At 42.9% G+C, this 12990-nt stretch overlaps 1 protein-coding gene across 2 annotated transcripts in view; it reads left to right on the top strand.

Annotated features, from left to right (window-relative positions):
- The window catches only part of meis1b (Meis homeobox 1 b), a 62532-nt gene that overhangs the window by 19818 nt on the left and 29724 nt on the right, over positions 1–12990 (top strand). For both annotated transcript variants that reach the window (XM_058794813.1, XM_058794814.1), the window contains exon 8: positions 8515–8660. In XM_058794813.1, the coding sequence (XP_058650796.1) occupies positions 8515–8660 (146 nt within the window). The remainder of the gene's footprint in view (positions 1–8514; positions 8661–12990) is intronic.

Here is a 12990-nt window from a genome sequence, read left to right as displayed (position 1 = left end):
TATTCTCTGACAGTCAGTTTATTCTTCCATATGTCATCCTCTTCGAATTTATTGACTTTTCCAGAGCCTTTGGTGTGTCAATTGCTGTTCTCCCTGACATGTAAATTTACCCTGATAAATAGCATTTTTGTACACCACTTGAGACCAAATAATTAAATTTGGACACGTCAGAACTCCATCACAAAGACCATTAATGCATGAAGCCTAACAAAGAACGAAGGAATTTACCAGGCCTGTTTGGAGAAACCCCAGAAAGCCAATTTCATGCGAGCAAACACCACCAAAGCTCCATATTTGGGGAATTTGGCTTCCCTTGCACTGTGTGCTAAAGCTATTTGACCTTTGTATTTGTCACCAGAGACTTCTCACAGAGAGGGATTATTTGCTGGGGTGCTGGAGTTTTGGAGTGACGGTGGACGAAGGTGTGTGCAGATGGAGACCGGTGCAAAAAGCACCAGGGGGAGGGCTGTGTTAACAACAGGCCGAAAGCTTGACCCAGGACTGACCCTTACTAAACAATCCTCTCCCAGATCCCAGCCCTGGTCTTTTGACATGGATACATGCTGAAGGGATTTAGGGAAAAAGATAAAGACCTCCTCAAGCGTTTTTTTAAGATTTAAGGAGTGAAAGAAAGATAACAAACAAACAAAAGTGTGTATGCTTTTAGAGGGTGTGTATGTGTATGGAGAGAGGGTGTGTTTGCCTTAATGTGTGCTTGAGAGAGAGTGAATGCATGTGTGTGCGAGCATGCATGCACGTGTTTTGTTTTTTTTGCAAGAGGTAACCTGATCACCAGTCATGCCCTAGGAGCCCAAACGAGTCAAAGAATGGCAGGAACCAGAAAGATTCCCAGGTTGATAACCGAAAAATGCCAAAAACGTCCCAAGGATTGTTCCTGCTCTTTGTGAATATATGTGTAAGTGCGTGTGTGTGTTTGTGTTTTATGGTCTCTATAGAGGACTGCACAGTCGAGATGTAATGGTATCGCCCACGTCCAGCCGCCCCTGCTCTGTTGCTGTCAGGAAGCAGACGTTCAGCCCAGCTCTGTTTCCGTCACTTCCAGCCCTGAGCCTTATCTCCCTAGTTCACCCCAAGCTGATAGAACTACAATTCCCCCACATTCCCTCTGCTCCACTTCCTGTGGCCTCAGCATGTTTGACAGGGGTGAAATTGAGGCCTTCGTTAGATTGCAATATGTTTATGCATAATGGATTTGCCACTTTTAATGAAGGACAGCATATGAAAGATGGAAATGCCCCCTGATGTTACAGTTCATCCTTGAATGTCTTTATTTTTCCAATGTCTTTATTCTTAACCATTACTCATAACCAAGGGGTCAAGGTTTGGCTGTCAGTATGAGTCCGTTAACCCCTGCTTGTAGATACTGTAACTACACTATTTCTCTACTGAGAGCCAATCAACATAGGATTTATATTCTGACAGTTATTTCCACAAAAATACAGATATATATATTATATATATATATATATAATATATATTTCTGTATCCTGCACTTTTTTGAAATAACTGTTTCTTCTTAGTTTTGTTTCTCAGGGTTGTATGTTACATCTAATGTTGTTAAAAGAATGTTTATTGCATTATTTCAGTTTCATGTGTGTTACCATGATGGTATTTAGTATTTATATGAATGACACTGTGTACCTTCTATATTTGTTAGTATTTTCCTACTCAGCTTGTGGAAGAGCTGCTTGTGATGAGCTTTGGTTCATCATGTGACTTTCTCATCACCACCTGCTTTTGGTGGTTATCAGTGTATTATAAAGGTACTAAACAGATTTCAGCACTTCAATAGATTGGAATATTAACATTATATCAGTCAATGAAATATGGGTTTTAAATGCAAATTTTAAGTTAAATCTGTAAAACTTAAAATGTTGCTACTGTATTTTTTTACAGTAAAAATCCGGCAACCACAGCTGCCAGTTTGTTTACCGTAAATTTTACAGATGTTTTTTACAGTTTTTTTTTTTTGGCTCAGATGCAATTGAGATAAATAGCAGTGCTAACTATTAGGTTCCTCCAGCTTTTATAAACTCCTTGGGTGAAACGGGGGTCTTTGCTTGAGACATAATGCATCCGCCAATCTGAATGAAGAACAGCCTATCAAAGATAGAAAAGCCATTTGATGTTACAGTTCACTTGGATGACTTAATTATTTCTCCGTCTTTTCAGTAGTAACAGTGCCACCCTTTTCTTTATAAGCGGGGCTCATTGTGTGTAATTCTGCCATACAATTCACTCTCGATGTTAACTACATTTAACAAACGCAGGGGAAGCCAAGCAGGCTATTATTAGAAGTGAAATACCCTCACATTATCTACTGTACTACAGCCCAATGGATGGCGATACGCCGTAGTTGGGGAAAATCCCTGTGCATTAGAGCACTTATCTCAGCCTGTGTCATTTAGATAGCTGCCATGTGGAAAATTATCTGCCAGAAGCCAATAATGAAGACCGCCGCAGTTAACCACACGGCTCTGGTTCCGTTTCGCTCATTACCAAAATATACCAAAAAACACAAAGGAACAATACAAAACAGTTTGTCTCCAGGCCCCTGTCTGTTACCCATATTGAAAAGTTGCTATGCACAAATGAATTTCATATTTCAGTGTCAAAGGATGGGTGTCATCTCTTTATCTGTGTGTATTGTTTCAGATTCACCTAGAGTAGATGATGAGAGGTTTAAAAGCGTTCAGATGAGTTGAATTCCGGGCAGATTGCTGCAGTAGTGCTGTTGTTGCAAGCCAGCGAAGGCTCTTAGCTTTTGTTGCGAGCCATGTTCCTTTTTTAAAAAACACTTTCCTCTCAGCCATCCGGTCTGCCTGGATATCGAACAAAGCTGGCCCTGGAGAAGGTGTCAAAAGCTGTCTGAGAGAGAAAGAGAGAGAGAGAGAGAGAGAGGGAGAGAGAGAGAGTGAGAATAGAGTATGTATACTCTTTGTGAGTGAGTGAGTGAGTGTGTGTGTTGCCTCAGTGGAATCAGAGGACTCTTAAAGTGTTCCCGTTTGAACCTCACCAGCCTGCCTTTTCTGCCCGCCTTATATCTTCAGATTAAAAAAAAAAAAAAAATTACAAAGGAGAAAAATCAATAGTTACACAGTAAAAGTGCTTGACATGAAAGGGTAAACTCAGGGCCCTACACTTTCATTTGACCGTTTCCCCCCCTCGACACACGGACTGGAGGAAGAATGAAAAGAGGAGGAGGGGAGGGAAGGGGAGAGAGTGAGAGAGACCTCAGTTTAATGCTGTGTTTGTGCCCCTGGGCCTCAGTACGCTTTCCAACGTGTCGGGGGGCTTCAGTGGAAGTGACCCCTACACAGACACGGACGAAAGAGAGCCGTAACATTTGCAATGACATTTTTGCCATCACCTGTGGGTATGTCAGCGGCCTGATCCCCGAGACCTGGGAATATGCATGAGGAGCTCTGAGCTAGGACTCACGCGGGTGACTCTGTTTAATTAGAGGCATTATAACACTGAATATGAGCCACATTATGCACTTATTACCCTCTCCGTTAGCCCTGCTGCGAGGCGATGACAGAGACACACGAGGTACGGCTGAAAGACTTGTAATTACACTCTTTTTTCCCCACAAATTATGAATTACAGATCTGTCATTGTCATCATATGCGTAAGAACAGAGGGAAAAGAAGAACCGTCATTATTTAAGATGCCTGCAGTTATTTAAAACTGTCATTATTTACTGTCATTATTTAAAATGAATCCCGGGTAATTACGGATTGTAATTATGACTCTCCGCAGATTAGTATTTACAGAGCTATTTTTTTCTACATAATTATAAATCGGAAAACTAGTTATCTTAGCAAGTTCAGCATAAATACACAAATATACACAGCTGTGCATGGAAATATCACAAGACACACGCGATCAAGAGGCAAACAGAGTCTACATAACTAAAGATCTGCCACATTGCCACCATGTCGCATCTCATTAAACCCTCGAATTTCCTTTATATATTTCCTTCCAAGTCAGAAACTAGAAGAGCTTGGGCCATTTTGCTAGAGGAGCAAGTGATTGCAGTCAGCAGACCGCTACTAATGTTTGTATGTATTTTAGGAACAGAAAATGTATGGTGGGGCAAGCGTGCACGGCAAGCTCCCTGCTAATCTGAGTGTCTCTTGTTGGGAATCATACCGCAGGAATTCCTGCATGTTCAGAATATTTTTGAGGTGGGAGGCGCTTGTGACCCATGCAAAGGGAACCCCCGCTGCCTGGTCCATTCTAACCATGTGAATGGCCTGAATACAATGAACCCGGCTTTATCTTTTCTTCCCCGACCCTCCCCTCTTCCCATTCGCCCACTCTCTTTATATGCGACTCTGTGTGTGTGTGTTAGAATGAAGAGTGTGTGAACGTGTGTGAATGTGTGCATAGTGAAAAAAAGGCGGATGGCGGGCCCTTAAGGCTGAGGTTTTGCAGGACCAGGAAAGCCATAGTACAGGGTGGGTTTGAATGCTAAGGCAGAGTGAGAGAGCAACACAGGTCGCCTGACTCCCTCCACAGGGAGAGGCCAGAGGTGCTCTAGAAATCATCCATGGACCAAATGTGGTGTAAAGCAAAAGCCAATCTGTTTCCACAGCTTGGACCCATCCATCAGACCATGGCCAATAAAATTTTGTCAAAACACTTCTTAAAATTGGGCAAGAAGCTGTACTGCATGAGCTATGACAGCCTGACTTATAACCAGGGCCTAAAATTAACACTCGCCAAGCACCAAATGCAAGTAAAAATCAGCGTTGGTGCTACTCGCCAGTAACTTTCTTTTTTCAACTTAATTTCTACCAATGCATGAGAATGTGATATGGTTTAGAACAATTATCAACAGCACTGCTGCTCCACACAAACTTCATCTCTGCAAGTGTTTTGAGTTTGAATCACCTATAACGTGCCAAGCATCTTCCCTAGTTTGCAACGAGAATGTTGGATAAATCTGTTATAGTTCAATAGTATTTTAAGGTTCATTCTGTATTGATTTGTTTAATTGCAAAAATAATTCCTCTGTTTTCCATTGCTTGGACAAACAGATAGCCCCACCCCCAAACTCACACTATTGGTTTATCCAATGTTGTTGTTTTTGTAATCCAGTTTGGTGCCACTATTGGCACATACATTGCATACTTCACTATTACCAGCAAGTTCTATAGGATCTATAGAAGCTTCCATCTAGACCTAACCAACCAGCCTAAGCTGGTGGTGGGTCTCAATCTCAAAAACGTCATGTCAGCTTCTTCGTAGCATGTAAATAAACGCTTGACATAGTGACACGGAAATGTGCTCGATGGATCGGAAGTGCCATTCTGCTAATTTGTAAAGCAGCAGAAAAATGGCTGACACTTTGGAGTTTTGGATGCACAAGACGAGAGGAACAGGTAGTGTCCTTTTTGAGTAATCAGATCATAACAGATTAGCCCACATCTTTCTGATAATGTCAGAAAGCGCCTTGAGTAAGTAAGAGAGAGTGGTGGAGATAGAGAGAGAGAGAGAGAGAGAGAGAGAGAGAGAGAGAGAAACGGCTAGAGAGATCGAGAGAGCAAGAGACAGGTATAGAGATGGAGCAGATGAGCCAATCAGAAGAGCTGGCTGACAAAGGCATGTTGGGAAGCTAACCTGATTTTAGCAGCAGCCAGGCAGCTAGAGCGTCACAGGCTGATCTCACGCGTGGATGTGTGTGTGTGCGTGTGTACGAGGGGGTCATAAAAAATTCTCTCCCTGGTTAGCCGCGGGGCATCCTCCTCAGCCTCTGGCCTGCTCCAGTCACTGGCCTGCTCTCTAATTGCTGCATAGACTCCACCACACATGGCCAGATGAGATGACATTTTCCTCTCTGTCAGTGGCGAACCGGACCGAGCGTCCCCCCTCCCTGCAGTAGTTGCTAAGACGCTGTCATAACCCATTAGCAGTTGGCCAAAGTTCGCCCGTGGCATTTCCTCATGGCATCAGCGAAAAGGCGCATAAATCTGCCGGTGGAGCCTGCTGCTGGACTAATGAGGCTGTGAGCTTGTTTATGGACTAGCATCATTTTTATGATTATTTCCACCTTTTCAGTCTCGCCGCCATCGCTCGTCTTTATTTGGCGCGGGAGGAGTGCAGAAGCTCGGCAACGGGCTGACATTTTGACACAACAGTGCCGTATAGACACTGCCATATGCCTGTGCCTACACTCCGGTGCTAAAATAGATGCAAAATTAGCCCTAGACGAATAAGGTGAACTGCATCGAAGATGGAAAAACCAATAAAATTGACAGCGATGAGCACATCCTACTTCCTGACACACTAAAATAGGTGTCCCAAGAAAACCCACATCCCCGTGATAGGCCCTAGACTCTGTAAACAGCGAGAAACGAGTCAGGGGAGAGACAGCTTTTTAGCCAATGCTCTTTTCCTGTAAATCATTTTGCTTGTTTGACTTTGCTGAAATGATTTTGGAGAGCGGTGTTGAAATGAGGAAAATGGCGGAAGTTAGCAAAACGAATAAAATTTCCCCAATCATTTTTTTCATAGCATATATATGAACATATTGTCTAAAACCGTAACTGTATAGACACTGCCATGTGCTAACAACGGCAAAAAACAGGCAAAATGAGTCCCAGACTCGAGTTGAATTGTATCAAATTGCGTCAAAACTGGAAATCCCAATAAAATTGACAGCTTTCGTTTCTCTCCCCCTCGTTTGCCTTGAAGGTCCAGGCCATCAGAGGTCAGCTTTTAAGGAAAAATATTGGGGAAGGGAGGTTAAATAGTTCAAAATGGCTGGAAGAGGCGGAAGACAAAAGCTCAAGAGAGCACACACGCAACAGAGTTACCTCAGACATCACTCAAACGCCCCCTGCCCTCTTTTACTCTTTTGTCGTACCCCCCCCCCCCACTTCTTCTTCCTCCGTCTGACCTGATATCCAGTGTTTGCTTCTGTTTTGCTAACTCACATGGGACAAGCCCTGGGTTTATTATTTTAGGCTTTGCTGAACACGAACTAGTCTTTACACCGGATTTGGAGCATTTGCTTCTAATGAAAATGGTGTCTTAGATTACAAACCAGCGGTGCCACTGGCTTCCCAGATGGGAGCTGGGAAGTTCTATTTGCCTAAAAACAGTCGGAAGACAAACTGCTCTCTAAGCCAGGGCTGTTTTTGGCATCAGTTAATGATGTAATCGAAACTCGCCTTTGACGTCTTATAGAATTTTTTTTTCTTGTGTCTGTGTGTGTTGGGGGAGGGCAATTCGGCTCTGGTCAGTTTCTCAGTAAGTGACTGACTGAGGGAAAGTGCCCTTGTATAAAAGGCAAAGCCATTGTATCTACATAAGTCTTCACTTAAAAAGTCTCAGTCTTTTCTGGGGCTTCTCTCCTAGTCGGAGAGGGCTGGCAGAGTGTTTTATATGGAATGTAGAAAGCCTTCGCTCTCCTAATGGCGTATATAATTCAGGTGCCCGCAAGGCATGCTTTCAGGAATTCTTTTGCCTGAGGTAATGGGGAGCAAAGACTCTTTTAGACCCTTGATTATTCTATTGATGCATGGAGCTGGGAAAAAAAAAATTATCTCCAACCGGATTACTGCAGACATTTCCATTAATTATCAATGATACAGGTGCCTTATGTCGCTGACTGAAAGCTACAGTGAGAGAAAGAGTTAACCCACCATAATCTCTCTGTACGAATAGCACTGGGGCTTTTGGAAGTGCTTTATACGTAATCAATAAGTTACTCTCTCCATTCCTGAAACCCTTGCAGTGTGCGGTTGTTTGCCTCGCTCGTGTTTCTTTTATGGCTTATTATCTGAATCGTGGCTTCATAATAACAATTATCAGAAGTCTTCTCGGTGGTGTGTTTGGGCTCTCGTTGAGGGAGAATGCGTACAATAATTGGGGATCGGAATAAAATCAGCGTACGCAAGCAAACCGGCAACATGAAGCTGAAAAGGCGACGTAAGCCATCTCCTCTGCTCTGGTATGTTGAACTGCCCATTATAAAGCCTTATCGAGCACCCACAGGTTGCTGCAAGCACCCATGCAGCATTGTTATTAAAATGCAGCTCTTTGAAAAGCAGCCGTTTTGTGCAGCAGCCATATTCACCCCCCTCCTTCCTCTTTTTCATAGTGTGTAACTCCCCCACCTGAGGTAAAAAGACACCGGGGCGAGCTTCAATCAATATTTCCCTGGGATAATGAAGACTAAATCTCTCTGTCATTCTCAATTCTTTGGTGACTCACTGTGTTGGAAGGCAGGGGGGAAATGCGACCTTACAAGTCCATTGTACTCTCTCTCTCTCTCTCTCTGAGCATTGTGTGGGGGATGAGAAAGGGGGGGTTATTTATAAAAGTATTAAAAATGAATGCATTCAGATGTGACGCTTCAAAGCTATATTGAAACACTGTTGTTGCCAACTTACCCTGTTACCTAGTTTTTGGAAAACTTAAAACAAAAAATAATGCAAGGCCTGCTTGACTCATGTGTGTATGTGGTGTGTGTTTTGACAGGTGACGGGTTGGACAACAGTGTGGCGTCACCCAGCACAGGAGATGATGACGATCCCGACAAGGAGAAGAAGAGGAATAAAAAACGTGGTATCTTCCCTAAAGTGGCGACCAACATCATGAGGGCATGGCTCTTCCAGCACTTGACGGTGAGTTCAATAGAGTGACGTTTCCTCTTTCTGCTTCTCTTTGAGCTTTCTACAGCCAATACTGCATGCTTGCACTTCAAAGCCACTGAAATGGTCAAATGTAGTGCTAATGCTATGCACATGCTTGCTCACACACACAATTTATTTTATCTTGCCTAGCCTTAACCACCAAGTTTTAAGCCAAGAAAAAAAGAAAAAAAACAGCCTCAAGCTAAAGATAGCAGAGATAGGTGATGCAGAAGAAAACTGTCGTTTTCCATTCATTCTACTTTTATTTGTGGATAATTTTAGGAAATCTCTGTGCAGTGTTTGTCAGGGAATTATCCGTATTAAAGACTGGAGATAGGGATAGGGTACATACAGTGGTCCCAAAAATATTTGCGACATTTCAAGATGTAGGGATGTCATTTAATTATATAAGAAAATATCAAAACCAAATTTGTTAGGGTGTGGGGAAAAAAATTATATGATGTTCAAAATGAAGACTAAAGTAGTTGTAGTAACATTTTAAACCAAGTGGTGTAAACATCTAACTAATTTTGGGACCATTGTACATCTAGGTCACATGATCAAAACTGAGTTAGCTGGTTAGTTGAATGTGTTTTGGGGACTGGTGGTTAGTTCTCTTACTGTGGCTGTCCACACCTGCTATAGAGAAGTGATAGAGCAGCATGGGCCATTGATGTGGTTGGCTCTTCCTCTTGCTTTGATGGATTTCACTTCCTCTATTTCATTTACCACAAAGTAATCGGAGTGCTGTCAAGACACCACTTATCTCCATATATCTACCCTTCTCACAGGCTTTACGCACCTCTGCCAGCTTGTCTCTCTCTCACATACACACATGCACACTCTGCACAACTCATAATAATAATAATGTCTCTTAATTAAAGACAGTGAAATGTTCACATAGGTGTATTTTCAATAAACATATTACTTAAGCCTTGACTTGTTTGCGTTACGCTTTATGACTGAAGTAGCTATTACGGCTCAGCAACGTGTATTTTTAGGTGTTGAAAGGAAATGTGTTTCTAACCAAACTGGAGTCAAAAGGGAGTCCATTTGATCGGTGCCAAAAGCCCCCACATGCTCGCTCCCCCTTGGCCCCTCCATTCCTACATCTGTGCCACAGAAATGCGCCTAAGCACCCCAGAACTTCACCTGCCCCAAGCACGCCCCCAACACACACATACACACTCTCAAACTCCCACCAACTACCACCTTTAGCGGCCCCAGGAGAAAGGTGTGTGAAAAGAAAGCCATTTGCCAGTTCACACAGGCACGCACACACGTACACACAAACAACAGTGTGGAATACCCACAAGAGCACAGACTGATGGAAGTTTAGTTTCCTGTTTGTCTTGGCTGACCAATATGGTGGACAGTATTGTGTCATTGAGGGCTTGTTCTGTCTCAAGTGTTTGTGTTTAACTATACTTTAGGGACAAAGTTGTCACAAGGAAGTTTGCTAAATCTGACAAAACCTTTTTAGGATAGCTTGAAAGTAAAAAATAATTTATAAATAGTAAATGTTTTTTTTATTATTACTATATAAATGCTAAAATACAATATATATATATATATATATATATATATATATATATATATATATATATATGTAATGCATGGTTAGGGTTTAGGTAAGGCTTAGAATAGTACTCCTACTATTGCTTAAACCTTAATAACTTGTACGTAACTTGTCATTCATGCTTTGCATATCTTAAATCATGTGGGTTGTTAAGGAAAGATGTGCTATTACATTTAAGCACTCAGACGTAGTATTTTTTTTTTCATCCTAGCAAGCACTTGGCAGTGCTCTAGCAACCACTTAGAACACCTTTGCAAACAACCACATAGCAATGAACAAGAAAACACCCCTAACAGCCTGGTATCATGACGGCGAGTGCACAGAACTCTTTTGCAGTAAAAGGGTATTTACAATGACAGTGATTGCTTGCAGACGTTTCTACTTGACTGTAGTACACAACTGTATCAGGCTGCAGACCCGTTTCTGAAATCCTATTAATAGTGGCAGAATTGCATCCATGTTCATTCAAACAAAGTTGAACTATTTTTGACTATTATTGCTGTGCATTCCATTGACAGGGTAAACGTTGCTTAAAACTCGTAAGCGTGAGAAACCAATAACATGGCATCAGAGTTCCTGCTAAAAGAGTGTCTGAGAAGAAAGTGTGAGAAAAAAGGAGGGATATATTGAGAGACAGACCAAAAGAGAGAGAAAGGACGTTGACTTTAATACAGAGACAGAGAATCAGATCGAAACATAAATGGAAACACTTTCAGTCTCTGCCGTAAATAGGTTTGCACAGCGCTCCTTACAGCAAACTCGGGAAATTAGACTCATTTCACTCCCTGCTCCGAATGCTTCACTCTGACAGCTCAGCATTTGTGTGGGGAACAAAACAACACACTGCACGTGAGGCACGGATGACTGACCTCACGGACAATGCAGTCGTCTCGCCTTCCGTCTCCAACTGGCTTTTACTCAAAGGACGTCGGAAAGTCTCGAGTGGGGCCACAAAGATGTGGGAGAAAGTGTAAGAGCACGGGATTGATGGAAGAGGTAGTTGCTGAACCTCTGATGTCCCTTTTCCTCTGAATTGATGTGTGAAGGAACAGTCTTCCGGTCTGGCCCTTGGAGATAAAGACAGTGGCAATTAGCAAGTGGCACAAACAACACACACAGATGATAGCCTTCTGTCTCAGAGAAATATAGATTACATATGTGTCTCGCAGTTCACGGCCCAACCGCAGCAAGAATGCACTCTTTGCATGTCACATGAATCAACCAGCGAAGCCATTGTGCCGAGACGGAAGTGTGAAGTGGGTGGCAGTACAAGATTATTCTGACGAGCCATTCGGTGGAAGAGAGGAGGAGAGGAAAACAATAAGCGGAACGGAGAGAGATACAGAGGAGACGGTGAAGGCTTATGGGGTAACTACACCCTGAAGCTGCTCTTTAATCAGTTGTTTTCAGTCCCCGGTTATTAGCCGGCTTGCGAGGCAAGTGGAAGCGGGCGTTTGCAGGTCTGAGAATAGTATGGAGAAAAAGAGAGAGAGATGCTAGCTAATTACTTGCCACTCACAAGTGTTTTAGCATGCTGTAAAGCCGGCGTGAACACATTCCAATAAACTTTGTGGTGAAGTAAAAAAAAAAACAAAAACAAAAACAACAAAAACAAAACAAAAGGCCCTAAACTTCTGTTATTTTTCCTGCTTTAACTGTTGTTTGTTTTCTTTATTTTATCTGAACAAAGATAGTGTGATTGTGCCAGGCATCCTGGAGAGGAATGCTGGGTGCACTGAGCAGCTTTCCTGTTCCTGTGGCCGTGAAATTGGACTCTTTGCCCCCCTCCTTCCCATTCCTTGTTCCCTCCTGATTTTCACCCTCTATCTCACAAACAGTATTTTCTTGTTTAATTTAACAAGAAATGAGTAATAAATGGAAGCCATTGCCCCAAATCCCGCTGTGCTTATGTTTTTGCACTCAGCTCCCCAGTGAAAGGGCAATTTGCAAAATTATGTGATAGAGTAATTAGATGAAAGCCAGGCTTCAGATTGTTGCTATGCAGCCGCAGTGAGGACCGATCCTGGAACAGCCGACTATTAGGCTGGCACGCCGGGCTCTGGGCTTCGTTCTGTTTGTACACAGAACCAGAGAACGGGAGGGAGCCTCCATCACAGCTCGTAAAAAGCAAACCACAGCACAATATGCAATCGCCCGTTTCCCCCCACCCCCCATTTTACGTGCTGCTCGTGTTCAAAATGAAACTGGAAGGCATAATCGCTTTTAATGCAATTAGGCTGCAATTTAGCACCCTCTTCACACACATGTAACAATTCTGGTGGAGGCAACATTCTTGTTTTTCTCTTGCTCGCTGGGAGCACATTTTGCCAAACCTCAACTGTGCTGCATCTTGAGCAGAACCAGGTGTGAAAAACGCTATAACTCATTTCTGCACTCGATGGACTGAATCGTGTAGAGGGTCCTGAGCTGAAGGGGGAATGGGCTGTGTCCTCTTCGGGGAGTTGGGGTGAATTTGTTGCCCCATAGTTGGAGGCTGGAGTCGGGGGGAGAGAGTCGGGTTGGAGTTGGCCTGCTGATGATTTCCTGGGCAAAATTACAGATGTTCAGCATATGACCTCCTCAAAAAGTAGTGCTTGGAAAGCACAGAGGGGTTTTCAAGAGGCTGGACTTCTCGGTTTTACTTTAAAACAACACTGGCGGGGAGTCGTACATTTGGCACAAAGCAGTGAATTTTCCTTCATGTCCATTTTAATTCACTTTTTAAGTCAAGTTAATTTACTC

This window comes from Onychostoma macrolepis, chromosome 13, assembly GCF_012432095.1.
Source record: "Onychostoma macrolepis isolate SWU-2019 chromosome 13, ASM1243209v1, whole genome shotgun sequence".
Taxonomy (NCBI): Eukaryota; Metazoa; Chordata; class Actinopteri; order Cypriniformes; family Cyprinidae; genus Onychostoma; species Onychostoma macrolepis.
This window is presented reverse-complemented; position numbering and strand designations above follow the sequence as displayed.